The following is a 27,850-nucleotide window of genomic DNA, read 5'->3' on the forward strand; positions in this document are numbered from 1 at the left end:
CTCACTCTGGCTTTGTCTGAATCTTTCTTCCTAGTGTCATTGAACTTAGTCCTCTCTCACTTGATTTCTAAAACTGGAATCAGATAGGAAGGCTTCATTAGATTCTGAGTGAACGTTTGAGGCAGGAATTTTTCCTGGGTGGTGCTGTGTGCTCCAAGTGGCAGCACATCACGTCCCACTGCTCATGCTGCCAAGTTTGATCACGGAGTTATGGTGGTGATAGACATCTCGTGTGTTAAGGAACGCCGTCTCCCTTGCAAGTGGTATGTAATGTATGGGGTGATTCTTTGGCTCCCAGAGAATGCCCAAGTTCCCATCAATCAATCTTTCACCTAATGGCTTTAGCATCTATTGATGATCATGTTTCTTTCTTTTACTTAAAATAGAATTTGCGTTTTGATGTGTCCGTTTCAGCTTGAAAGAGCTATGTTTACTCACAGGGGTTCAGTTATTAGCCTGAATGGTCCGTTACCTTCTATGACTTTAAATCCACAAGTGGAAAACTCAGGTCTATAATGAATTAGTTGTCAGACACAGGGTTGAGGCAGGAGGAAGAAACTGGCAAAGATGTAACTATGCGTGGCAGACAGATTTGAGGAATGAGTGCCTGCCGCTGCAGTGTATGCACATTTTAATAAGTGTTAGTCTTCTCTCTCATCAAGCAGATAAGAGCACCTTTCTTAGATCTTCATTCAAGTTGCTGGAGAAAGGAAGGGAAATTTGTTTTTAGGCAATAATCAAGGTTTGAACATGGGGGCTGTATTGCTCCTGGCAGCTGGAAGATGGGTAGGAGTGAAGTGTGCACTGGATCTTAACTAAATGTCTTTTCTATTGTGAATTTATGTGTGCGTTTGGACTGGCTTTTTGAAACAGGTGGCAGTTTGGATTTGGGGATGATTCATACTGTGGGGTTTCTCCAGGACTTTTAAGAGTGTGTGAGAAGTTTCTAAACTCAAAAGGCTCCTTTTTTGGCACTACAACATCTTTTCTATTTCGGCATCTTAAGAATCTGGGGGAACCATATAAAGATCAGAAACAAGTCTGGCCCTAAAGGCTCCCTCTGACTTGGTAATTCCACTCCGTTGAATCTTGGCCCATTCGGATGAGACCATATAAAGAGGCCGTTTCCTGAATTTCCCGCTCTCTGCCTATCACAGGCTCTTTTTTTGTGGAAAGTTGGTATTTCAGGACCGCAGCCACCAGTCACGTGCCCCCAACTCTTTACTCGCAGTCATTCCTGCCCCTGTTTATTTTTGGAGAGAGCACATTTTTGCTTCTCTTCAGGAGCTATGCAGGGTCCTGCCCCCTCCGTCCGTCAGGCGGCAGCCCCTCGGGCTGTGCTCATTTCCCACACTCGGAGACGTGACTCCGGCTTTCAAGAGAGAACACGAGGGATGCACTGCCTGAGGGCTACCGTCACCCGTTCCTATTTCTGTCCTTCCTGGTGTTGCACATTTTAAGACTCTTTCTTTTTTTAAAACAAGTTTGGGTAATGTTACCTGGCAGTAAATCTGCCAAAATTGGAAATCGTTTTCCCAGCAGATGTCTTGGGGCCGTGCCTCTAAATTTCAGAAGCAGGGCAATTTAAAGAATAAACCAAGACTTATGAATTCTGGGATCAGGTCTTCTCTTCTTTCTGGCTTTGAAGATCATTTGTGCTGTAGTCTCTCTCACCCATCCAGGCTTTTTTCCCCCCTCCTCCCTAACAGAGGGATAGCACACAGATTTCTTCCAAAGTCATAACTCACACAGATTGTAGTGTTTTCCTAAGTGCTTGGTCAAGAGGGATCCTGGAGTTGGTGGGCTCCAAGAAAAAAATGCCATGACCGTCTTAAAGATGACATTTCTAGTTTCAAGGATGGAACAAGAGTAAATTCGTTTTCCTTTCACTGCTTGGGCCGTTACACAGGGAACTCAGACACATAAGATTTGAGAGAAAATAAATTACATGTTTGTGTCTCCTCTTGTCCTGCCCAAACCTGATGAGCAGAAGAGGAAGGACCCCTGGCCCAAATGGAAGGATCCATAACTAAAGGGTTGTAACTTCTCACCACTCCAGGTGCGGATGGGAGCTCTGACAGTCGAGCCAGGGAGGGCATTTGGCCCCCGAAAGGCCCCCAGCGTCTGATCTGTCACGGTAGGGAAGGGGAAGCACAGAGTTCTGGCAGCTGGTCCTAAAAGGAGCAACAGTGGTTTCTTGGCCTACGAGTGTGTCCTGGGTTTCAGGTCACCCTGGGGAGAGAGCCGTGGGCTCTTTTTGAAACAGGGCTCCTAGGTGTCTAGGTGTCATTGTATTTCTTAGGAGAGCAGCCAAGCATTCAGGGATTGGACTGTCCATGCAAAAGAACCTGCCAGACCTTTTAAATTATATTGCTAAAAGCTAGTCATCTGCTTACATTTCAAACAGATCATTTGCACCTAATTTTAAACTACTGCATTATGATCAAATTGCATCAGCTTCCACTTCTGGCCTGCACTGTAAAGTAATAGATGCTCACGGTCTCAGACCCCCGAACAGTTTTCTCAGGGACTCCTACCAATGTGATGTCATCTAACCGCATTTGCTGCAGCCCGAGTGTTATATGCTATCCTGGTATCACTACACCTGGGGTCTGGTTGCTGCTGGAATGCTTTTCCTTTTCGTCTCTGCTTACCTTTCCAATCTAGGGCAAGCCCACTTTTCCCATAAAGCTTCCTTGACCTCTTCTGTCCTCAGCACTCCCCAAATTGGTTGGTACAATTCTGTTTAGCCTTCAGTCATGTACTGCAAGCTTATGCTTGCTTGTCAGAGCCCTGTTTTAATGTTACCCAAAGAGAAAGTGGCCCAATAAAAACCACCAAAGGTGACAAGAAAACTGCAAAATTTAGTGGAACTGCCCTTTGGCTGAGGGATTCCTCCTCAGCTTCACCCTTGGGCCCTGGATGCAGCCTCTCCCTGGAACGACTCTCAGTACCTCCATCCTTGATGCCTACCTCCCACCTCCAACGTGGCCTCTTAGGTTTCAGATAAAGCCTGACGTCCAATCACATAGATTTCATGGAGACCTGATACACCCTGAATTCTGCCTCTTCTCAGCCTCATTGAACGGTGTAACATTGGAGGACAGAGGTGACATCTGCTTTTTCCATCTCAACCAGTGCACACAGGACAGTGTCCCATTCCCCACATGGGGAACAGAGTTGAACTGCGGGGAGGAGACTTTATAACTTGGTAATAGTGGTTAATTAAGTCTCTCTCATCCAGACAGGGTATTTGTGTGTGGCCATGACAAGACTCAAAGTAGGGAACATCTACAAAAAAAATTTCTTATCCTTGGACTCAGAGTACCAAATCATGAACATAAGGATTCCCCATCAGGAAGGGGACATCTCCCACTAGATGCCCAAGCCCTACTTTGAGGAGAGTTAAGTTCTGCCTGCCCCTCCCGGCTCCCATCAGCCTCAGTGCTCTCTACTGAGGTTGACCAAGACTTCCAGTGGGGAGCTGGGGGACCGCTTCAGCCTCTGCCCCATTTCGCAGAGAGGATTTCTTTGTAACTCTTCCTCTCCTGGGAGATCTCAACGAAAAGTAGCTTACACAGTTTTACAACATTGTGTCAGCACCTGAAGTCTTCAGTCACGAGTGCCAAAAACCTTTGATTTGGGGATTAGTTGTTAAATTCTCTTGGCTGTGGAGGAGTGACTCTTCTGTGGTGACCTTTTTGTTTTGAAGCCCCCGTCCTATTTAGCAGGTGGTACCATTTCCTAATGGGAAGAACATGAGAGAAACACGTCTTTGTGTTACCTCTAGGCAGAAAGGATTTTCAGTCATCCCCCAATAGCCACAGCTTCCTGGGGTAGGTGGTTAAAGAAGGGAAAACAGATCATTTTGCTTTTTAGGATCTTTGGGATCTTCATTAACCATGTGATGTCCACTAGTAATCAAAGTGACAGCTCAGGCCAGGCTCAAAGGAATCTTTTTTTTTTCTTTTTCTTTTTTCCAAATGGTAGTATATTTTAATATCATATTTACTGTGATCTAACCTTTCGTGTATTGACAGTAGGGATGATGACGATGATGAGGACAGTAAAGTTATGGTACTTATTATGTGCCAGGCACTGCTCTAGGCACTTACCATCTGGGCACTAATTTAATCCCTCAACAGTTTAGCAGTTACTTAAAGGAGGGCATTTTAACTTAAGTTGATGTCGCTTATGCTGCTTTTCCATGCTGCCTAATCTCCCACAATCCCCTTCTCGTTCAGTCTCTGCTCCTCCTGTCACCATTGTAACCCACACCCCATGGTAGACAGCAGACGTGGTATCAGAAGACACAGGTTGAGGAACGTTGCTGGTGCCACCCAGGTTCCTTCCTTTCTTCTTGTGGGCTCTTAGCATCTTACAGCCATGGGAAAGCGCCGTATAGACTCGGGCCCTCCTGACTTCATGGCACCATGGATTTGCTTGGTTCATTCTGTACTTCCCAACATCCAGAGCAAAGAGAGGAAAGCAGAGGAGCCCAGCCTTGAGTCTAGTTCAGGGACCCCACACCCAGGTGCCTACAGGGGCCAGGCGGGTAGCCTCGGTGAGGGAAGCGGGACTAGGGGTAAGACACAGGCACTCTTTCAGTTTGCACACTGAGTTGTAAGAAAAGATCACCTTCCAACCAAGAAATATGCTCTTTCCCATTTTTCTTAAAGCACCTGACATAGCTTTTATTTCCTCACTTCCAGTAGACGTGAGAACTGAGAGAGAGTTCTGACCAGAAGCGAAAGAACAGCACAAGTGCATAGTAATAGATGGCAGCTGGCACTTGACTTGAGCAGAAAGAGACAAAAAGGGAGGGTGGGGACTGTGGCATAATGGAATGCGTATGTCCTGCCTGCAAGGGGCAGCTGTTACTCAGCCCCAGCATTACTAGATCTTTCAGTTTTTCAGGAGAAGCTGGCAACTGATGTTTTGTGTGGAAAGCTGCCAATTTTTTGAGTGGTAGCTTAAATTTCAAAACAAAAACAAACAAACAAAAACCCACTGTCTGGCCAAACAAAACATGTGGCTACAGGTCTGTGACCTCCAAATTCAGGAAGGTACATTACCACAAGATGGTCCTACCCTTGGGTGAAGAAACCTGGGATGTTATCCGTAAAAGCACAGGGAAGATAGCTGCGGGCCAGATTGGCTTAGAACATCCTCGAGGGCCCAGTATGTTTCACTTCAGTTCTCTTTAACATTTGAAGTCTCCCCAACACAGTACCTTACACATGGTAAGAACTCAACAAAACAAGGTTCTTGGTTTCTGCTTATACACAATTTCGGCTTGTGCTAGTCTTGGTTATTCTGATTCCAGCTGGTCTTTCGAGTTCCAATGCTCAGTGCTGTCTGAACAGCTTAACCTCTGAGCTTCAGTTCTAGATTCCTGGGACAGAGAATTCATTTGGGTCAGACTGGCGTGCCCTGGTTCAATCAGCTGTGTCTAAGGGAAGAGGGGTCTTGGATATAAGGCTCCCTGTTCCAGCCTGGGCATGGGCCAATGTGGGGTGGCAGGTGCACCAAAAAAGGATGTGTGGACTGGGAAGCGATGGTGGGGATCTCTTTGTACATCATCTTTGGATTTCCTCCCGATAGAGGCAGACAGTAGCTTGCTTTCCACTTCTATATTTTTGTTGTTTGAACTGAGATACACAGAGCCCCTGAATAGCTCCATTACCTGCCTGTAGCGTAGAACGCTCAAGTTTCTTTCCTCTAAAGTGCTGCTTACATTTCCCAGGAGCTGAGTTGGTTACAGGCACTCTTCTTTCCTCTAAAGTGCTGCTTACATTTCCCAGGAGCTGAGTTGGATACAGGCACTCCAGGACTTGGCTTCTTCTCAGTCATTTCCAGCCGGTTCTGGCTCCCCTGGCAGGAAGGCCTGGTATCTAGATGGAGCATGTCCTTGGCAGGCTGGGATACTACTAGAGAAGCAGGAGAGAAAACATACCTTGGTTTAAAATTAAAATATCAAAAGTATAAAGGTATTTTGGCATGTCGAGGGAGTGTTTTCTCGAAAAGTTACCAGTTAGGCTTTAAGCGATAGATTTAAAGGATGATGCGATGACACATTTTAGTCCAGGGCTTAGTAAACCACCTCCTTCCTGCCAGAATTTGGTCCCCTTTTTGTCTGTGTGAAGTTCTATTGGCACACAGCTACATCCATTTGTTTACTTGTTGTCTGTGGCTGTTTATTGCCCTACAGTATCAGAGTCGAGCAGTTATAACAGAGACCGTATGGCCCACAAAATTGAAAATATTTATCACCTATACCTTTAGAGAAAAAGTTTGCCAACCCCTGTTTTAGTCCATTTATCAAAGTACCTCCTTAGACTGAGAACAACTATTATAATGTTCTGCAGTTCTTGAAAAAGAAAATTGGTCTTTCAAAAAGCGGTCCTACGTGAATACTGGGTAATTCACAACAGGAAATACATTTTGTTGTTTTACCCAGCTGGAGTGATTCAGTGGATTGGTTGATATTCTCTTGATGTTTTTAGCTGAGATATGCTAGCCAAGAATTCCCGTACTTGGGCTTCTGAATGTCTCCACTGCAGGTGACTGCTTCCTGCCCAGATGATTTGAGTAGATTTCTAACCCACCGAGTTAGTCTGTGTCTTTTAAGCAAGCCTCTCTCATATCTTTATTTTATTGCTCTTCTGTTTATAGAAGTAATATAAGTTGATTACAAAAAATAAAATTGGAAAACACACAACAGCATAAAAAAGGAAAAAAGAATTATCCATAATTCTATCACTGGAGTCCCCTCTCACTCGTGTACTTGTAACTAATTAACACTAGATGTTATGTATTAATAATCTTTTCACAAAATCAGAAGCATTTACCTACTATTTTGCAACATGTTTTAAAAAGTTGGCATATATTGAACTCATATCATTAAGTATTCTTTTTTTAACATACCTTTTCATTGTTGCGTAGTATTTTCATGTGTGTATTCCATGATTTATTCAATTGCTTATTGCTGTCCATTTTGGCTGATTCCGGTTATCCACTGTTCAAAGTCGACATGATGTTTCTCTCTGATTATTTCCTTGGGATAAATTCCTGGGATTAGAATTGCTGGCTCAAGATGGGTGAGCATTTGAAAGGCTTTCATTAGGCGTTGCCAAATTGCCCTCCAGATCTCTCCAATTTATACACCCACCAGGAGGGTGTGAAAGCACCCAGATTTTCATAGAAATTAGGAAGATTAATTAGAAAGTAAAGTAAATTAGAAAGGTTACTGTATTTTTCTTTGAAAGGTTTTGATAGGTCAAACGTTGGTGTATGTGACCTTAACCTCAGCCACTGCTTGCTTGAGTGACCATGTTATTTTGGCTCCTCTTTCCTTGTAGGCTCCCCCTCCCAAACCACCCCGCCGGCAAGGAGGCTGGGCAGATGATTCCATGAAGGCGTCGAAGTGAGTGCCAGCAGCTCCTGGGGGTGGGGGCGGGCCCTTTCCTCCCGTGTTCTTTTATTTTTTATAACAGCTTTATTGAGATATAATTCGTATACCTTACAGTTTACCATTTAAAGTGTACAATTCACTTGTTCGTAGTATATTCACAGAGTTGTGCTACCATCTCCACAAGCAATTTTAGAACATTTTTATCACCCCCCCAAAGAAACCCCATACCCATTAGCAGTCACTTCCCATGTCCCCATAAACCTCCCCAGCCCTAGGCGGCCACCAGTCTGCTTTCTGTCTCTACGATATGCATATTTTGGATGTTTCATATAAGCGGAATCATACGTGATGTGGTCCTTTATGACTGGCTTCTTTTACTTGGCATGTTTTCGAAGTTCATCAGTATTGTAGCATTCGATGTGCTTCTTAATGTAACTTCTCAACAAAGTGGTATTGCTTGTTAGTAACTGCTGGTTTACAAATCATTTTCGTCTTTAATCCCTTGCACAAAATCTTAATGAAAGGTAAACCAAAAAAAGATATTTGCCAACTATCCAGTTTTACTACTTAAAGATATACTCAGGAAAAATATTTCTTTTTCTCAAAGAATAGACCTTACTCTTATTCAGATTTTCTTCAGGAGTGTTGCCTTCAAAATAGCACTATAAAAATATTTTTTTTCCAATTCTTTCCCCACTTCCTCCTCCCTCCCTCGCCCCCCTCTGTACACACACACACACACACACACACACAGACATGTTTTGTTCCCCCTAAATCATTTGAAAACAAGTTGCAGTTGTCATGACATTTCACCTCTAAATACTTCAGCATGCATCTCTAAAGATTACGGACATTCTCCAGATAATCACAGTATCATTATCACCTCTGAGAAATTTCATAATGATTTAATAATATTTAAGATATAGTTTATATTTAAATTTCCCCAGTTGTCCCCAAAATGTCTGTTATAGCTTCAGGATCCAATCAGAGTTCACATGTTGAGTTTGGTCATTCTGTCTTTTGTAGTCTCTTTTTTTTTTTCTCAAAGTTTGGCACCTGATCTAACATCTGTTGCCAATCTTTTTTTTTCCTTCTTCTTCTTCTTCTCCCCAAAGCCCCCCAGTACATAGTTGTATATTTTAGTTGTGGGTCCTTCTAGTTGTGGCATGTGAGGTGCTGCCTCAGCATGGCCTGATGAGCAGTGCCATGTCTGCGCCCAGGATCAGAACCAGTGAAACCCTGGGCTGCCGAAGCGGAGCACGTGACTTAACCACTCAGCCACAGGGCCAGCCCCTCTTTTAGTCTCTTGATCTAAGATAATTCCAACTACCCCCTCCACCTCCACCCAATACACTGAACTTTTTTTTTTCATGAGGAAGATTGTCACTGAGCTAACGTCTGTGCCAATCTTCCTCTATTTTGTATGTGGGACACCGCCACAGGATGGCTTGATGAGCCGTGTCTAAGTCCACACCTGGGATCTGAACCTGCAAACCCTGGACTGCTGAAACGGAGCATGTGAACTTAACCACTATGCCACCAAGCCAGCCCCAAGACATTGGCTTTTTTGAGGAATTAGGCCAGTTGTTTTGTAGATTGTCTCACATCCTGGATTTCTCTGATTGATTCCTCGTGATTAGATTCAAGTTAAAGGTTTTTGGTAAGAACAGGTGATAGTGTACTTTTTATCATATCAAAATGGTACAGAAAGGTGTTCTCATAGATGTCTCGCTCCCATCCTTGTCCCTTCCACCTCATCCTCATCCATCCCTGTAAGTAACCTCTCTATTAGTTTCTGGTTGCTCCTTCCTATACTTCTTTTTACAAAAAATAAGCATGCATATATAAAATTTACCCTTCTTTGTTTCTGTGTATTAATATTCAGCAAACTATGGCCCACAGGCCACCTACCTGTTTTTATAGATCAAGTTTTGTTAGAATATAACCACATGCTTTCATTTTAAAAATTTAGATCTCTGATCCATGTGGAATTAATTCTTGTGTGTGGTATGAGGTAGGGATCTAGTTGCATCTTTTTCTAAGTGGCTGTTGTCCCAGCACTGTTTATTTAAGTATCCATCTTTCCCTAGTGAATTTAGAAGCTACCTTTATCATATTCTACATCTTCGTTGTCCCAAGTCTACTGTGGACTTGTTATTCTGTTCCAGTGGTCTTGCTGTCTGTTCATATGCCCTTAAGTACCACACTGTCTTCTTTAGAGAACATAACACTACTTTCTAGTGCTAACCAGGAACAAGAAGATGACTTTGAAATGTAGGTCTCGTATACTAGCGAGAGTCTTGTAGAGGAGCCCCATTTTTCTAAGTCATTGGGGGATTTTAGTGCTTGTAATGTCTGGAATTTATTTTGAAATATGGAAACAAGACAAACCCAATATCTGCTTCTTAGAGAACAAAAGGATATCTCAAATGTTTTTTTTCAATGAATATAGTTAAGATTTTTCCAGATCAAATCAGTTTCCTTTTGGAGAGAGATGCTTTTCCTTTTCATGTGTTACTTTTCAAGAGATTCTCTTGCTTGCCTCCTCAGTCTGTGGCCTAGTCCTGACCCCTTTAAATGTTGGGGTGCCCAGGGGTCATCCTCGAACCTCCGTTTTTCTCTGTCAACACTCACTCTTGGTGTGATCTAACCCAGTCTCAAGAGTTGAGCTGTCACCTGTACCCTGAGACTCCAAAATTTGTATCTCCAGCCCAGTCCTTCCCTTGAACATCCAGTTGTCCACATGACATTTCCACTTGAGTGTGCAACTCAATTCTAAGACGTCCAAGTTGCTCCTCTGAATTTCAACTCCTTCGACTCCATCCCCTTACCTGTGCTCCCAAAGTCTCCCCTAGATCTCCGTGAATGGCAGCTCCATCTTCCCCGTTACTCAGACCATGAGCTTTGGAATCATCCTGGACTCCGCTCTTTATCTCCACTCACGTTCCGTCTATCAGCAAACCGTGTTCTGTCTACGGTTGAAATAATCTGTTGTCTGCACTGCCAGTGCCCAGCTACAGCCACTGTCACTTCCACATAGGCAAGATATTTCTCGTGTCTGCTCAGGACCCTCTAGTGGCATTCCCCCCAGTCAGTAGAACCCAAAGTCCTTACCATGGCTTGCAAGGCTCCACCCAGCCTCATATATAAAGTGGCACCCCTCGTCACCCCTCGTCACCCTGTGTCCCCCATCTCCTGCTTTATGTGTCACCACCTGACATATGTGCATACATATGTATGTTTGTGTGTGTACGTACACATGCATATATTGTCTTTTTCTCTCTAATGTAAGCTCTATGAGAAGAGACACACTCTTATTTACATACCCCAGTACCTTGAACAGTGCCAGTCCATAATAAGCACTCAGTGACTATTGAACAAACAAATGATCAGATCAGTGTTTTTGATTGATTGCTTTGCTGTCAGTGTGGGAAGTGGAGATCTGGAGGGCTGGAAGACCTACTGGGAAGCTAACACTCTGTATGAAGGATGCTAAGAGCCTGCACCAGGACGGTGGTGTGAGCAGGGACAGGAGAGGAGATCTGGAGACATCTGGGAGGTAGAGGAAATAGAAGTGCCATTGGTGGGGTGAAGGGCAGAGGGAGGAGTTGGTGGTCACTGCCAGGTGCCTAGCTTTGATGACTGCTTGGGTAGTGGTGCTATCCAGTAAGGAAGCAGGAGGAGATCTGATTTAGGGGCTCATGGTGGTCCAGGTAGACGATTTCCACAGTTTGGAGCCTAGAATAGAGAGGCCAAAGAAGAGGTGCCATTGAGTCACGTGGCAAATAGAAGAAGACAAGGACACAGCCTTGGATTTGGCTGTTCGGAGGTTACTAGGGGCTTTGAGAAAGTGATTACGGTGATTTGCAATGGGACAGAAGCCAGATTACAGTGGTTGAAGAGGAAGTGGGAGGTGAGGAGATGGGGGCAGTAATGTAGGCTACGAGGCGGAGAAAGAAAGGAAAGGGATGGGACCTGTTTGGAAGGGGAAGTCTCTGCTGAGAATCGTGGGTGTAATGCCTGGGGAAGAGCACTTACAGATGAACCGGGGGATTTGGAGGAGTGCGATCCTGGAGGGATAGAAGACCTTCCAGGAGAGACGAATTGACCTTGGACAGGAGGAGGCAGAGGCGTTTTTTTCCAGGACAGGATGGAGCTTGGAAAGGCTGGATAAGTTGTCGGGAAAGGTTGAGGGGGAGTAGGGAATTCGGGGACTTTGCTTTTGGATTGGCCTCTTTTTTTTCGTTTTCTTTTTTTCTTTCGTCAAAGTAGGAAGGCAAACTGGTTGTTGAGCTTGTTGGAGCAAAGGTGAGCTGGCATCTGGAGGCAAGGAGAACAGATTTGGGACAGAAAGAGGAAGGGGGGCCTCTGACTAGGGGTCAGAGAGGCGAGTGTCGAGTCACATTGAGGATCTGTTCCCTGGAGGCTGGAACACATGAGCTCCTGCTGTTTGCAGAGCGCTCCGGGGAGCCCGGAGTGTAGATGTGCTTCCTGCCCTACCAGAGCTCGGATTCCAGTTGGAGAGGTCAGGCATTTTCATTCACAAAAGTCAGGAGCACATCTTGAGTGAGAAATGAATGGGATGGCTAACGCTGGCAATGTGGCGTCAGTGGAGAGAGTAATCACAGTGGTCTGGGAGTCCCGTGCAGAGGAGATGGGGGTCCAGCTGGGTGACTTGGATGCACAAAGAGGATCATAGGAGAGCGTTTCAATTCAAAGGTTGGTGTGGGGGATAGTAACCTTACTTGTCACTCTGGTTAGAGCAGAGAGTTTGCACTGGAAAATAGTATACTCACCTTAAATTCTTTGGGGATGATAATGATGACACTGTGTGGGGCACCTGTCTTCAGTCAGCTCGGGCTGCTGTAACAGACTGCCATAGACTGGGTGGCTTACACGGCACACATTTATTTCTCATTCTTTCTGAAGACTGGAAGTTCGCGATCAGGGTGCCAGCATGGTTGGGTTCTTGGTGAGGACCCTCTTCCTGGTTATTCCTCACATGGCCTTCCTTGGTGTATGCACAAAGAGAGAGAGATCTTGTGTCTCTTCCTCTTTTTATAAGGGCACTAATCCCATTACAGGAGCTCCACCCTCATGACCTTGTCTCATTACCTCCCAAAGGCCCCCATCTCCAAACACCATCACATTGGGGATTAGGGTTTCATCATAGGAATTTTGGGGGGACACAAACATTAAGTCCATAGCCACACCTTATATGTGCATTACACCAGCTCTCTCGGGTAGATTCCCTTTTATAAGGTAGGTATCCCTCCACGAGGGAGGTAGGAGAAAATCAGCATTACAAAGGTCTATGGTGATGTTGTCACCAGTGGCAAGTAGGAGGGCTGTTGACAGATCTGATTGAGGAGCTTGCGGCCAAGGGCTGTGTTTCTGGGATTCCATTGATTTATTTGCATAATATTGCCTAAGATAGGGAGCAGAGCATGTGTCAGCCACCTTACTGGCTAGAGATGCTCACCCCTGAGCCACAGGGAAAGGCTGTATTCAGGAATTGCCTGGGACCTGTCCCTTCTCCTGACGCCAAAGTCATAGCTGTGCCCAAAATCCCATCTTGGAGCCAGGCTGTGCACGCCTCTGAAGTTGCCTGAGTTGGGGCCTGAGGTGGGTCACTGGCTTGGCCATGGGAACTAGAGCTGAAGGAGAGGCAACCAGACTTGGAACAGGGAGGAAGGAAAGGTAGTCTGATTAAGTTTTGTCTCAAAGTGTCTGTTTTTGGGTTTGTCCCTGCATTGATCTGCAAGGGAATGAGGCAAGTAATGGCCCCTCAGGGACTTTCAGGACTTTGCTCTCAATGTCAGCCGTCATTTTCAATCACCCTCTCCCTCCCAGCCATTAATTTTGGCCCAGGATCATGGGGACTTGTCCATCTATCACTCCTAATTGACACTAAATGATCTGTCAGTTTATTGATGAACGGCAGGAGTGGAATTGTCACAATATATTTTACTTTCTAACAACTCCTCCTGACAATTTTACCTTGTCCATCTCACTCTCCTCACATAAATCTCCATTGGCCGCTCATTCCTTCTCCTGGGCTGTTCTGGTGCCAGCCACTTCCACACCATCTGCACGCGTCAAGGACATCAAGATGGCGGTAGAACAGCGTGTGCCGGTCCTGAGGTTGCCCCCTTCCCTCCTCCTTCTCTCTTGCTTTTTTTTTTTTTAATGGCGTAGATGTTCCAAGAATACTAAAGGGCTTCTGTCCTCTCCCTCTGTGTCATTGCCATACCAGACTTTCTTTACCTTCTCTTTAGTAGCAAGTACTTAATTCTTATTAGGCTACCAAAGTGTAAAAGGCAAAATTCACAGAGCTGCCAGGCTCCTAGATCTATAAGCACAGTTGCAAACACATGTCTTATCCTCTTAAACCACCTCCCTTACAGGCTGTCCATCCCCACCAAAGTCAGTTTCTTAGAAAGGTGTCACAGGGGGTAGGTTAGCTGGGGCTTCCCCACCAGCGTGCTGTGTGCTGCACTGTGGGTGCAGGTATGCCAAGATGTGGGTGCTCTGCCCCTGAGCCCGCTGGGCCTGGCCTAGAACTGCCAAGGCCCCTAGGCTGGTCACCTGCAACCACGAGAAGTCTCGTCCATCCACCCAGTTTTGCATTCAAATGTTGTTTTTAAGTGCCCTACGTCTTGCAAAAGATGGGGAAGTACTGGGTTAGATATGTATAGGGGTATATGGTTACTTAGTCTTAAGAAGGTGTGCATATGGATGTGAAAAATCCTATATCCTTTATGAAGCCAAGGATGAGTAGAGGAGCTTGACAATATACAAAGAATGTCATGGCTCCCTCCCCTTCTTCCCTTCTTGCTGAAGATAGTTTTTGTTAACTGATAAGGACTGTTTTTGTTTAATAAACATCATTATCCTGCCTATCAAAATTAATAGTGATTCCTTAGTGCCATCTGATGTCCAGATCATGTCGAGGTACTTCCATCGTCTCAAAGATGTCTTTTTACAATTGCATCGTAAAAAGGGCAGACCAAGGTCCCCGCCTTGTACTGAGTCGTTAGATGACTTTAGTCTCTCTTATTCTGCAACACTCTCCTCTCCCCTTTTTTCCCCCATGCCATTGATTTTTTTCTTTTTTTTGAGAAGCTTGTCCTGTAGAGTGTCCCACATTCTGGATTTGGCCCATGGCTTCCTAGTCATGGTGTTTAACTTGCTCCTCTGTCTCCGCGCTCCTTGTGAAACTGGGTGTCAGATCTGTATCAACCGGCAGTTAGATTCAGGCCCGCTGTTGGGGCGGGAATACTTTGCAGATTGTGTTGCGTGCATCCCGCTGCGTCACGTCTGAAGGCACGGGCCTGAGAAGCCGCAGGCATCTGGGGTTCCACTTTAAGTGAGGCTGCGGTCGGTCACTGGGGTCAGGGGTGTGCCCTTCATTTGACATTCCGCACCAAACCCCCACCTGCTGTTCAAGGCGACCATTGATGATTGTTGCCTAGGGCCACGATTTCATTAAAGGCTGCCAATGCTGGTTTCCTAATTTTCACTTTACAGAAATTCTCCTATAAATAACTTTCTCTCATCAACTACTTTGTTACCTGAAATACAATTTATACCTGTAGTCCTGCCTGTTCCCCCTCTAGACTTTTTATTTAGAAAAATTTCAAACCTACGGAAAAGTTGCAAGAATGGTACAACGAACACCCTTCTAGTTGTTAAAGTGTTACCACATGTGGCTCTTTCCTGGTTCTCTATTTGTTAGTTATTTTTATTTTGTACTGAACTGTTTGAGAGCTGCAGCTGCCTTTGCATTTGCGTTACTGGTAAGTGGTAAATAGTTACTTTGCAAGATTTTTGTCAATCTAGTTTGCTCCTGGGTCTGTAGCGCCTGGAACATATAGGTGCTCAGTACGTATTTGATCATGAGTGAACTTTGGGCTTTTTTTTCAGAGCTCCAGTAATTAAAAAGGGACCAGGTGTCCTTGAGTCCCAGTGAAGGAAAAGAGCTTAATCCTTGACCTTCAGATTTTTAACAGTAAACACAATTTTATTTAGAAGTACTGAGAATTTATTTTCCACATGCTGCCCTCAGCTACAAAGAACCCAGAATCGATATGGTATCGTCAAGGGTCCTGGGCACCAGGGGTGAAGTTGTTTGGTTCTTAGTGAGGTTGGTCATACGTCAGAGATGAGTATCCGGTATCGGGTGAAATCAGATGAGGTGGTTGCATGTGGGAGGGTGAGAAGGGAAGGTCCTAGGTGCCAACTGTGCACCCATTTCCACTGGCTCTGCCCAGGGTGCCATGTGCCTGTTTCTGTGGCTTTTGGAGATGCCCACAAGAGCTCCCTGCTTGGACCTTTGTCTCAGCTTTATCATCATCGCTTCCTCCTGCATATATGTTTTTCCTCCATGTGGCTTCCGAGACACAGCAAATTCAGAAAAGGTGGCTTCAGGGCCAAGCAACAACCTATCTTTTTAATGTATACCTTACATTTGTTTGTTCTGTGTAGGCTCCCCAAAGAGTAATTGTTTGGTTTTGTTTTGTTTTATTGAGGTAACATTGGTTTATACCATTATATAAATTTCAGGTGTACATCATATTTCAACTTGTGAATAGACTACTTATGTTCACCAAAAGTCTAGCTGCCATCTGTCACCGTCCAAAGAGTAATTTCCTGCTTTGCTCTCAACTTATGTTCAGATCCCAGATGGAAAGATAGTAGAGAAAGATCTAGATAGGTTTTTATTTTAATGGACTTAAGAGAATTCACAGGTTTTTTTTAATTGGAATTTAATTGCACTGTTTATTGCTGGGAATCCTATACATTCAGTAAGATCTGAAGACGAAATAAATAACACCTAGACTGTGTACCTTGAAATAACTAGTGAAAAATCAGTGTCCTCGCTGAAGTAGTGCAAAGTGTGGGATGCGTCGAGCTCATTATACCCTTAAGATTTTCCTGTCTTCAAACACTCGTATCATTCTGGTAGATTTCGTTTGTTTTGGTAGCTGGTAGGTGGGGAGGAATGAGAATAAGGGATGGATGATGGCAGGACTTAGCTGGGCTGTCTTTTCCTACTAGCCCTGAAGTGGGCACAGCCATGAGGTACTTACTGAGTCTCACTCCTCATGGACAGAGGTAAAGGTAGGCATTTATTCATTCTCTGGACACATTGACAGAGCACTGTCCCTTGGCCAGCAGGTGCCCCCAGCTCTCACTTTGTCAGACAGAAGCCCGTTTCGTAGTGACGATATTCTGCCTTTTTATGAAGTAGGATCTATTTGACCTTAAAGCTCAAATGTAACTAAGTTGAAACAGGTTTATCATTTCCTCAAAAGGACTGTGAAATAGAGACAGAGAGGAGAATGTGGAGACAATGCAAATTCTCATGTTTTATTCATTGTATAACTTCATGCCGTTTTTTGAGACATTAGAACTCAGTGAATTTTTAATTTATTTTTAAATAAATAAGAAATATACATAGTATAGAATTTAAAAGATAAAAAAGGATGAGATATGAAATGGAAATGTCTCTCTCCCTTCCCTGCTCCCCTAGGCATCCAGTTTCCCTTCCTGGAGGCAACCATTGTCAGCCAGTTTTTGTGTGTTTCCTTCTGAAGATATTCTGTGCGTTTACAAAAGATATAGGTTAATATATTCTTTTATCACACCACATAAATGGTAACATATCTCTTCTGCATTTTTCTTTTATCATCTAACAATATTTCTTAGTGAGCTTTCTGGATCTCAATATGGAGTAGAACTGCCTCATTTTTAAGGGCTGCATACTACTACAAAATTTCCTATCTCAATAAAAGTAGTCATGAGCAGGCACAATAGATGTGGTATTTTCCCAGGCTGAGAAAGCAGACTTGCAGTGTTTTTTCCTCGAATAGCCATAATGTGACCCTTTGGAAAGTATCATAAAAGCTTGAGATATGGTACACATAGATCCCATAGGCTACGGGAGAGATACGAAGCGTGCATCAACATTTTTCTCATTGAGGATTGGGGGAGCATTTTCATGCTCATCCACGTGGATTGATACAGTGATGTTCAGTTAAGAGCAAGCAGAGATGTTCTATGTTGTAGTTTTTGCAGTTTAGGGCCCTGGATGGCTTGTCTAGTGTCACAAAACCAATTTACTTATGCAAATGACTAAATATGAAATAATTGGAATCTTGCAATTCTGTCAAGTGGCTCCCAATTGAAGGTGATAGCAGTCTGTCCCCGTAGCCCCGTGTGGAGTAGCATTTGGATACTTCACTTCCCACTCTGAAGAGTGGAGCCGTCTCCTGACAAGTGGCCCTAGTCAGTTCGCTCCCTGGAGCAGAGGTGAGTACTGATGCCCGGGGAGGAGGGGAGGAGCGCACACAGTGACTTGAGATGAACTTGGTGCCTATGCTTGTGCACCAGAGAAGGGACAGCTGAGTCCCCGAGGCCACACGGCCCACAAGGGCTGTGTTTCTAAGGGCCCAAGTCAGCAGCACTGCTTCCCGGTTGCCTGTGGGGAGGCCTGCAGAAGAGCGCAGAGCGCAGCCCTCATCCCCAGCCCCCCCCGGAGCCTGCCCCGGCTTCCTTTCAGGCCTCCAGCTTTCTTAACTTGTTAAGCTGCCCTTGAGTTTTATTTTGTGATTGAAGCCAGGAGTCGTTCCAGAAAGGTCTCTCAGCATGTCCTGTGAAGGCTTTGGCTTTTGGCCCTTTACAGTTTCTAGTTTTGTGGAAGTGAAAATTCTCCTGTGACTAGAGCTGGTCATTTCTTGGAGCCAGGGGTAGGACTGTAAGGTAGGAGGGTCTCTGAGGCTCAGGAAAGAAAGGACAGGCCTACAGAAGTATCCCTTAAAGACACCAGCCAAAGAGCACAGCGTCCTAGGGAACATTCCTCTGTCTCTCAGGATTGTCATGTATGCAGAGGTCCTGAAACTAGAAGGTTAGGGTCGGTTTCAGCCAACCCCCTGTCAAATTCTGGTGTCTCGACAAGTGCTGGTCCAGGGTCTGCAGGAGCCCCTCCGTTGCTGGGGAACTCAGTGGAAGCATTTTTTTTAAAATAAAGTCTTGTTTAGTCGTACAAGCACACCAAGAGCACTTTAATGGTGTAAAAATTCAAACAAGAGAGAGAAAGCTAAATTTGCCTGAAACCACCATGTCCTCCACCTCTAGTGACCTCTCTAGAAGTAAGTACAGGTAAGCGTTCGTTGGTATCTTTTACAACATCAGTAGATGTACTTGCAGAAATCTATGTGTGTGTTTTTTACACAAATGGGATCATATTAAGTGTGTTGTGCACCTCATGTTTTTCATCTCTCATTTAACAGTGCATCCTGGAGATCTTTTGGTCCGTGTGGATTTACCACCTTTTTTTAAGTGCTACGTAACATTCCCATGGTGTGGGTAGGATTGCATGTATTCCCCTCTTGATGGGCTTTTAGGTTATTTCTGCTTTTTTTTTGCCATTATCAACCGCCCTGATTTTTTTTGAAAACGACTCTAGTCTTTTGGAAATTTGTAGCTTCATCCTCTGATCTAGCTTCTGCCTTCTGGGGCCATGCTTCAGAACCCATGTGTAGACAGCCCACATGTCTAGCCCAGCCCTCTTGTTGTATGGATGAGAGAACACACATGCACACACACACACATGCATACACAATAGTACACAAATAGTACAAACGTGCACTCAGACAGACATCATTTATTATGGCTTTTGTGCTGGGCATGCTGCTAAGTACCATCATCTTACTTTATCCTCATAGCAACCCCATAAGGTAGGTTCTGTTATTATTTCTGCTTAGAGATGAGGAAATGGAAGTTCAGAAAGGTTAAATAACTTACTGAAAGTCACACAGCTAGTGAGTAGCCACCAGAATGTGAACCCAGGTGGGCCTGACTGTGGGGTCTTGTTCTCCGTGCCTCGCCGCCTCCCATTTTCGTGCCCTCAGCCCCCAGGATGGTGCCTTTGCACTTGGGAGAGCCTCAGCAGATGTTCCCAAGGGCCATCTTGACATGGCTCCAAGGTGGTCAGCCAGTGGGGGGATAGCAGGGGTGGCTGTGTGACCTCCGCCCTTCTTCGTCTCCTCCAGCTGCCTGTGTGCAGAGCCGCGCTCCAGCCTGCTGCCTGGCCCTGAGACGAAGGTGAGCACAGAGGACGTGGCCTGCGCTCGGGCCCGAGCCAAGGCCGTGGCAGTCCTGCCGTTAAAGGCCTCATTAGGGTGGTCATTAAGTTCAATTAGGCATTGGAAACGACCGTTCCTCCTAACCCTGCAGTGCCCTCCAAGAACTGGATCCCTTCCCGGGCGGCCAGCTCGCGCGCCAGCCAGAGAGGTCTAGTTACTGGTGCGCCGGCCGCCCTGTCTCTGGTGTCAGGCCTGGGAGTCCTTTGCGAGGCTGAGTTTCTCTGCCCTCAGAGCCTCAGGAACCCAGGAGGCCCTCCACCCAGAGCCAGGTGCTCCAAGGGCACGTTAGAGTCAGGCGTCCACCTTGGAGGCCTGAGCTCATTTCTGGTCGCCCTCCCTGCTTCGGGGCACCATGTCCCCATGCGTGTATTAGGAGTTGGGACATCTACCTGTGCTCTAGTCCCCTTCTGCCACTCACTTGCTGTGTGACCTTGGGACAAGGCATGTGGACTCTTGGGCTGAGGTTCCGTGGGGGGTTTGGACTGGATGATCTCAGTGTTCCCTTTTCAGCACTGGGCTATTGTGATTCCGAGAACTCCCACGTGTCTAAGCCTTGGTGTGTAAAGATTTCCTTTCCCCGAGCCCCGGGCTGGGAGAGGAGGAGGCGAGGTCCAGTGTGACCTTGTGCCGCTGGCCCAGCACCCTGCGTCTCAGCCTCTTCAGCGTGAAAACTAGGTGGTCTCAAAGGCCCTCTCTCTACAGCTCAGGAAATATGTTTGAACTTCTGACATATGCTTCCTAGACACCAGCCTGAAACAGGCATTTTATTCTATGAGTCACTGCCTTGAAATGAGACAGTTGACAAACATGGAGGCGGGGGCAGGCCTTCGGGGCTTCAACAGACAGAGGTTTGTGTTAGAAAACAAGAGGTCCGGGGCTCCAGTCCGGGGCTGGTGTGGCAGCTCCACGGTGACAGCAGGGATGGAACTCTTCCCGTCTTCCTGCCTGCCGTCCTTAGCACCTGCACCTTCGTCATCATGTTCATGCCTCATGCTTGTATGATGGCTGCTGTCCCTCCAGGCCTCGCCTTATTTTCCAGTCAGGAAGACAGAGAATAACATGGAGGTGAAGGCAAAGGGCTCTTTCTTAGTAAGAATTTGTGTTTTGGAGGTGATGGAGTGGGATCCGCTCTCCAGGGACTGCTCCGTCTTCTCGTTGGTTAGAAATGTGGTGTATGCCCGCTCCTGAATGCGAGAGAGGCTGGGGAGTTGAACATCTTCAGTTGGGCTCTTTGCCACCCCAACAAAATTGGCGTTTGAAGCAAGAGGAGGGGGAGATGACTTTTGGGTAGATACCAAGTTTTCTTTTCTAGAAGCTTTCCAGGAGTGGGGGATCCTTTAGAAAGGATTTGAAAGGTAGAGAAAGTTGCCTTTTAGACAGGGATAAACAGAAGTGGCTGAAGTGAAGGAAGGGAGCCAAGAGACAGAAAAAGTAAAGCAGGAGATGGAAAACACGAGAAACCTGGGGTTAACCCTGGAGGTGCAGGTAATTGTGTTGTAGGAGGCGGTGGCCAGCTGGTGGAGAAGCCTTGTGAGCTGGGAAAATTGTTTCTTGTGTGGGGCTGGGAGTGTGTAGATGGGAAATGGCAGGGTACGTGGCAAGGGCGTGCTTTCAGGGCAGGCTGCCGGGGCCAGGCAAGTTCAGCCAGGGGCAGCAGGAATGTGGTGAAGTGGGGGAGGTGATGGGTCTAGAGGCAAAGGGTGTGAAGCTACTGAGCTGGGTACACCTAGCCAGCACCCTTCTCTGGGCTGGGGCTCAGTTACAAGACCCAGGAGGAGAAAGGTGACATTAAGGATTAGCAGGATAGGAAACAGAGACGGGCACTGATGGTGCTGCTGCTGATGACGATGGCAGCAGCAGTTCCTGTTCACTGAGTACTTCTTGTGTGCCGAGTACCATGCTAAATGCTTTGCATGAATTAGCTTAATTAACTCTTACAACAACCCTGTGAAGCCGAATGTGGTCTTATCCCCACTTTTGCCGAGTTTAAGTGACTTGCCCAAGAGCACACAGCTAGTGAATGGGGAACTCAGATTTGAACCCTCTGTCTCTAGGGCCCATACTCAGAGCCTCTGGTTTTAAGCCAGTTCAAACCAGGGCCCAAGCTCAGAGCTCAGCTCCCACACCTAGGCTGGCTGGGTCCCGAGTGCCTGAGCCCGGGGCTCGGGGTCCTCCTTCCTCCTGGCCGCGGGGAACAGAGGGCGGGTCTCTGAGGTGCCCTGGTTGGAGTTTTGGGGGCTTCAGCAGGTCCAGGCAGACACCCTCTTTCCAGCTGCCGGCAGGGAAGGGAAGTAGGACGGAGCCGTAGTCCGCAGAGGGTAGACAGCTGGGACTGTTGCGAGTGGGTTGACCGCTTAGAGAGGAGTGTAGAGGGAGAGCAAGGTTTCTCTCTGCTGGTGGGACATAGAGGCAGGTTCGACACCGGCTGAGAAAGGAGGGGGAGGACCCAGGAGGAAAGTGTCTTCACTTCTTAGGAAGGAAGAGAGCCTTGGTTAATTTTGCCGTCCTAAAAATGAGTGAATAAAGGAAAGAAGGTTTCCTTCTTTTCTTTCTTCCTTTTTGTTTGTTTTACCAGCCATGCAGACCTTGGGCTCTCCAAACCGGCACAGTACAGCATCTTGATGGAAACTTTGGGTCCGGATAAACTGTTTCAGGGAAGGGGTTGCTTGGGGGTTGTCAGAATAGGGAGCCGTATTAATGGGGAGCAGGTGGGGGTGGGGCCACATCAGGAGGCAGGGTCAGTGATCATTCCTACAGCTGGGGAGGGACCTGGGAAGTCATGCAGTGTGGCCCCTTCAGTTTGGAAATGGAGAAAATGAGGCCTGGGGCAGTTAAGGGACTCAGTTGTAGAACCTTGGAGTTAGAAAAGCCCTTAAATGTCACCTTGCCCCACTGCCCAAGGTCAGACAGCTAATTAGTGTCATATAATGTGCCTCTCATTCTACAGCCGTGCCCATCCCGAAACCTTGAGAGCTGCATGCATTTATCTCAAGTTCATGAAAAGGCCATGCACTGTACTATTTGTGCAACAGCGAGTCTCTTAGAATAAAATTGTCTTTACTGCCGTCCTCCGGGACCCTCGCAGAAATGAGATGTTGATCATATGAAACCATCTTACTGAAACGGAAAACTTTCAAGGAAAAAAAAGTTGTGTCCCCTGAGACAGCTCCCTGCTAAGGGGGACTCGCTCCTTTGCAGTGCGAGCAGCTGAGAGCCAAAAGGGACCGACTAGAGACGCCAGCCATTGGGTACAATTCTTCTGACATAAAGGACCTCCTCGTTCTCCTTTTGATGGATTCAGCCTCTCAAAAATAAAATGCGTCTGTGAACATCATACCTACTTCTTCCCTTTTCTTTTTAGTCCTGTATTGAGAAGTCACCGAAAGCAGTTTTGGTCTAAAAGCAGCAGCTTGGGCATACATAGGAATGAATGTGCACGCAAAATAGAGCCCCTCACCTAATCTTTTTGTTCTAGTGGGTCTGCCAGTGATTCTCTTTTTCGATCCATGCTACCCTCACCAGGCTGGTTACTGGTCATGTAACTGGCCATGCCGGTTTCTCCTGCTTTCTCAGTAGTCATTGTACCAGAGGCCATGCTTTGAAGTGCCAGGGTGTCCTGGGTTCATCTACACAGGCGGTCACCAGGGTGGGCCCCGAGCCTGCCTGCCCCACTGGCCCCCGACGCTGGCAGCTGGAAGTGGGTTGCCTCTAATGGCAGAGGCATCTTCTCTCTGAGCACCTCATCGCTTGGGTGAGTCTCAGTGTGTTCATGGCTTTGGAGGCACCATCCTTTCACAGGTTGGAGAGGAGGGGTAGAGAAGACAATGGGTAAGTGACTGGAAGGACATCTTTACAGGTTTCTCCATTACAAAGCAGAGCGTTCTCTCCAGGCGGAAAAGACCTAGCCCACTGAGGGATTAAAAATGGACTGAAATAAAGGTTTCCAGAGACGCTAATAAAAGTTTGCCCCCTGACTTATGGACCCCTGATTTCCACGTTTCAGTCACCACATCCTATGTCATTCCATCCTCCATCCTTATAGCTGTGTTTCCCAGAGATGGGCGTTGAGTCACAAAGTTATTTATTCTCTTTTCCATTAGCTTCCTGAGTCCCTCTGATCATGTTAATGGGAAAGTCTCAATTTGTAGCTAGTATTTCTTTAATACCTTTCTAACCTTGCTAATCTACCTTTTTTAACAAAAAAAAGCATAAGCCATAGGCTCAGACTTTTGGCCAAAGAGCAATATCTAGCTGTAATAAAATGAATTTTGTGTTTTTAAAAACTGTATTTTTTTTACAGTTATCTTCTATATGGCTGGTGATGCCAGCTTTCCATTGAGGATGTAACATATTCCTTTAAATACATTTATTAAGGTAAACGTAAGGAATCCATTTAAAGAAAATATTAACTAGGGGCAAAAAGTGCACAGCTATAACAAAATCTGTGAAGGTGGCCCTGAATCTGTCCGATGTTTGGGAAACACTGTCCTATTGCACTTCTTCCACGTAACCCCTTTGTGCTGCTTTTGTACTGAGGATATGAAGTGAGTTGCATATTATTCACTGAAACTTCTCTGTAAATTGTGGACTTAAGTGACTTAAAGGGGAAAAAAGGAACCCAGTGAGAATGAATTTCTAGTCCCATGGTTGCCCCCTGATCTCTGATCAGTGTCAGTGTCTCTATTGATAGAGTTGGTACCAGCGTGTCATAGCATCGTGTTCAAGTCTGCTTACCCAGCCAGCTCTGATGCCTTGTCTGTGTTGCAGCCACACCAGGTCCCCTGCTGTTTTCTGAACACACTGGGCCCTTCCATGCCTCCTGTCTTTGTTCGGATTGTCGCCTGCTGCCGGAAAAGCTTGCCTACAGCTTTTCTGCCTGTTGTCCACTTGTCTTTCAGTTGGCAAGTCCTCTCGGAAGCCTTTCCAGATGCCCCCACCTGGAGTGGCTGGTTCCCTCTTTAGTGCTCCTGTGACGTTTGGCTTACATCGCCTTACTTGCCCTGTTAAGTTTGGGGCACAGTCAAACCAGCAGCAGGTGAGGGGTTGTGAACCTTGGTCTCTGGTTCTAGCTCTGTGTCCAGCTGATTTGGGGGCTTTAGTTAGGTCCTGTGACAACCCCCGGTCTCCTTTTCCTCATCTGGAAGATGCAGGGGTGGACGGTGGTAGGAGTCTGTCTTCTGGAGGTACTACTGTCATTTCTATAGTATTCTTTTCTCCTACAAGATTGTAAAATCCTGAGCAAAAGATCCCCAAACCCCAACACCTCCCATTCATGCCTAATAGATAATTAGTTATTCAATTACATTTCTGAATAAAATAATGTTCATTTGAGATACCTAGGATCTAGAGTTCTAAACTCTTCCAGCTTTTTATTTATTGGTAGCAGGCATATACGTACATGTCATATGTTCCCATAACTGTTTTTAGCTACTAAAACTGTTTCTATGTATTTCAGCTCTTTTTTCCTCCTGATAAATAAATGCTCCTTTCGAGTTTGAATCGGAACAAAGGTGTTATTTTGAATCTGACCAGCAGGGGGCAAACTTCACCCAGGAATTGCCTTGTAATTCACTATCTTCAACTTGATAGGGCTTGGCAGTCTACAGAGAGGACACCGACGGATGTCGGTTTTCATCTTTTTACCAGACTCCTTGTTGATTAGACCCCTTCCCGGCAGTAGCTGAATATCTAATGTGACCTAAAACCCCAAAGTGCCAAAATGTGGGTGCTGGGGCATTCTTGCTTGGTTTTAAAAGATGGGAGAAAAGACAATACTTGCAAATACATATTGGACACCAAACACAAGAATGGCAAGAACTGGGAACTGAAGGGCAGAAGAGAGGGCACTTCAGCTTTCAGGAGAGGTTTAAATCAGGAGGAGTCTATTGGTCAAGGAAAACTTCAGTTCAGGAGAAATAGCTGGCTTGTAGTCAGTATTATGGGTATAGGGACATCTTAGACCAGAGGTGCCCCAGCTAACCAGTCTCCTGCCTCATCCTGACTGGACGTTGTAGCCAGGATTACGATGGCACGTTTCTCCTCTCCTCAGATTTGCGCTTTCCTCGTGAGGGCTCATTTGGTGGGTCACACAGTTCATAGAGTAGAGTGCTGGTCTGGCTGTGCTAGTGACGTGTCGTGATCTGGGCCAGAGGACCTCCTGGCTCTCACGCTTTGGCAAAACTGCACCTCCGTGAGGTTTGGAGAACTTGGGCGATTTTTATTGGACATTTAAAAATTATGAGGGTAGAAGACCTCGCAAGAAAATGGCATTTTGATGTCTTTTCTTCCAGAGGAGTAATGCGTTTTTAAAATGTGAGGTGGCTTTGGCTCCAGTTTGGCCGGTACCACATTCCTGCTCTTCCCCTTACCAGGTGTTTCCTTATGAATTTGGCACCTGGCTGCAGAGTTTCTTCTTTTTGTCACGGGAGTCCTGAGAGCTCCTTACCGTGGCTTTAGCTTTTCTCTCAGGGGCAACAAGTTGTCACAGTAACCATTTGTCCAAACCCTTCGCATGCCTCTCCGGGTCAGAGGCCGTGGTCAGCAGGGCATGGGCCAGCAGAGGGCCTTCCCCGGGGCGTCAGGGCTCGAACTGCCTGGCACTCGGGTCTGTTTGAAGCCTGTTCTGTCTTGCAGCGGGGAGGTGAGTCTAGGGTCCAATATGTGCTGTGGATGTTAAGAGACTTCAAGGACACTTCCCCCCATTTATCCCAGTTATGTCCCCTGCTAAAATAGGTTAACGGTGTCTAATTAACCACCGAACATTGTCATGCTGCATAAAGAGAGCATCCTGGCTGTTCTCTGAGCCGTGATACTTTATCTCCATTTAGATCTCTGCAGTATTCCATTAAACTCGAGAGAAACATTTTAACTCAGATGATGTCTACATTAGGGCTGCCTCTCACCCTTCAGCACGTAACCCGTGTGAGCAGCAGCTGAGGCCTTCCGTCGGATGCGACGGGGAGGGCGGAAAAGACAGACTCCGCAGGCGGGGAGGGTTTGTACATTCCCCCCCACTTCTTAGGCACCGGGCCCCAGAGTGAAACAGGATCCAGGATTCAGCGGTAGTCCATGTGGCTGCAGTCACGGGATGTGCCAGTGCGATCGAGCTCGTCCTCAGCTGACCGTATCATGCCCGTTGAATGTCAGTGTGGTCTTTAAACGCCGAAAGAAAGGCACTGCGTTTGTGCAAAAGGACTTAGAAAAGGAGAGTATGTGGAGCGAAAGGTGACTTCACTAGACAGGATCTCTTTTCTGCCACAACACAAGCTGTCATGTTGTAAATAAAACATACATAATAAATCACACAGAACAGTTAAACCAACATTAACTACCAAATTATCAAGCCTGACACAGCTACAGTACTGCCGTACCGTAAGTTGAGAGTCTGTCCTTGTCACGGAAAATATTAATTGGATTTGAAGCAGAGTCTGTAGCGTGAGCGTTTCCCATGGTGGAGAACTGCCTGTGCGTCTCTGTGTTGTGTAGGGGTTAAGAAGTGACAGCCCAGAAGTGACAGTGACGTCAGACAGCCCAGAGCTTGTATTCCAACCCTACAGCTTTCCGGCTGGGTGACCTTAGGCCAATTGCTTTACTTCTCTGAATCCCAGTCTCCTCATCTGTGAAATGGAGCAGATTAAATAAGATAATGTGTTGAGATAATATACAGTACTATATATAATATACGTTGTTATATAATAGTGGTATACAAATAAGATAATGTAATGATAGTGCCTGGCACCCCACAAGCTCAGTAAACGTCAACTGTGTTACCATCAGTCATCAGCCTTCACATGACAGGCTTGGGGGTGGGGCCTGGGGATGGGCTTTCCCCTGAGGATCCAGGGTGGACGTGTGAAGCCAAGGAGGAGCAGGCTAGTGCGGGTCGTCGAGAGGCAGGGGTGAAAACCAGGAGGGGCTGCTTGGGTGTCGAGCTGAAGGTCTAGGCTTTAAATGACGGCAGGGATAGCAAGACAACGCCATGAACCTTGAAGTCCTCCACCTGAGAACCCGATGGGTAAAGAGTGGCGGCCTCACGGCGGAGTGTGTTTAGCGATTTGGAAAGGGCCGCACAGAGATAGCCCTGGTTCCGCATCTTGCCAAGTCACCGACCAGGGTCAGTGCCTCATTCGCTGGAAAGCAGGAAGCCGGAGTATCCTTACTCCTATCACCCTGTCTCCACAAGGTGGGAGGTGAGGGAGAGCGTTTACTCTCACTGTCCAGAGTTGAAGCTCCATTCTGCAAAATGGCCAGAGCAGTCAGCAAGTGATGGAGTAGCTCTCGAAAAGAA

At 46.3% G+C, this 27,850-nt stretch overlaps 1 protein-coding gene across 1 annotated transcript in view; it reads left to right on the forward strand.

Moving 5' to 3' along the window:
• The window catches only part of IFT43 (intraflagellar transport 43), a 77,527-nt gene that overhangs the window by 21,675 nt on the left and 28,002 nt on the right, over positions 1-27,850 (forward strand). Inside the window, exon 3 of the mRNA XM_008527101.2 lies at positions 7,362-7,426. Within this exon, the coding sequence (XP_008525323.1) occupies positions 7,362-7,426 (65 nt within the window). The remainder of the gene's footprint in view (positions 1-7,361; positions 7,427-27,850) is intronic.

Source organism: Equus przewalskii, chromosome 25, assembly GCF_037783145.1.
Source record: "Equus przewalskii isolate Varuska chromosome 25, EquPr2, whole genome shotgun sequence".
Lineage (NCBI taxonomy): Eukaryota > Metazoa > Chordata > Mammalia > Perissodactyla > Equidae > Equus > Equus przewalskii.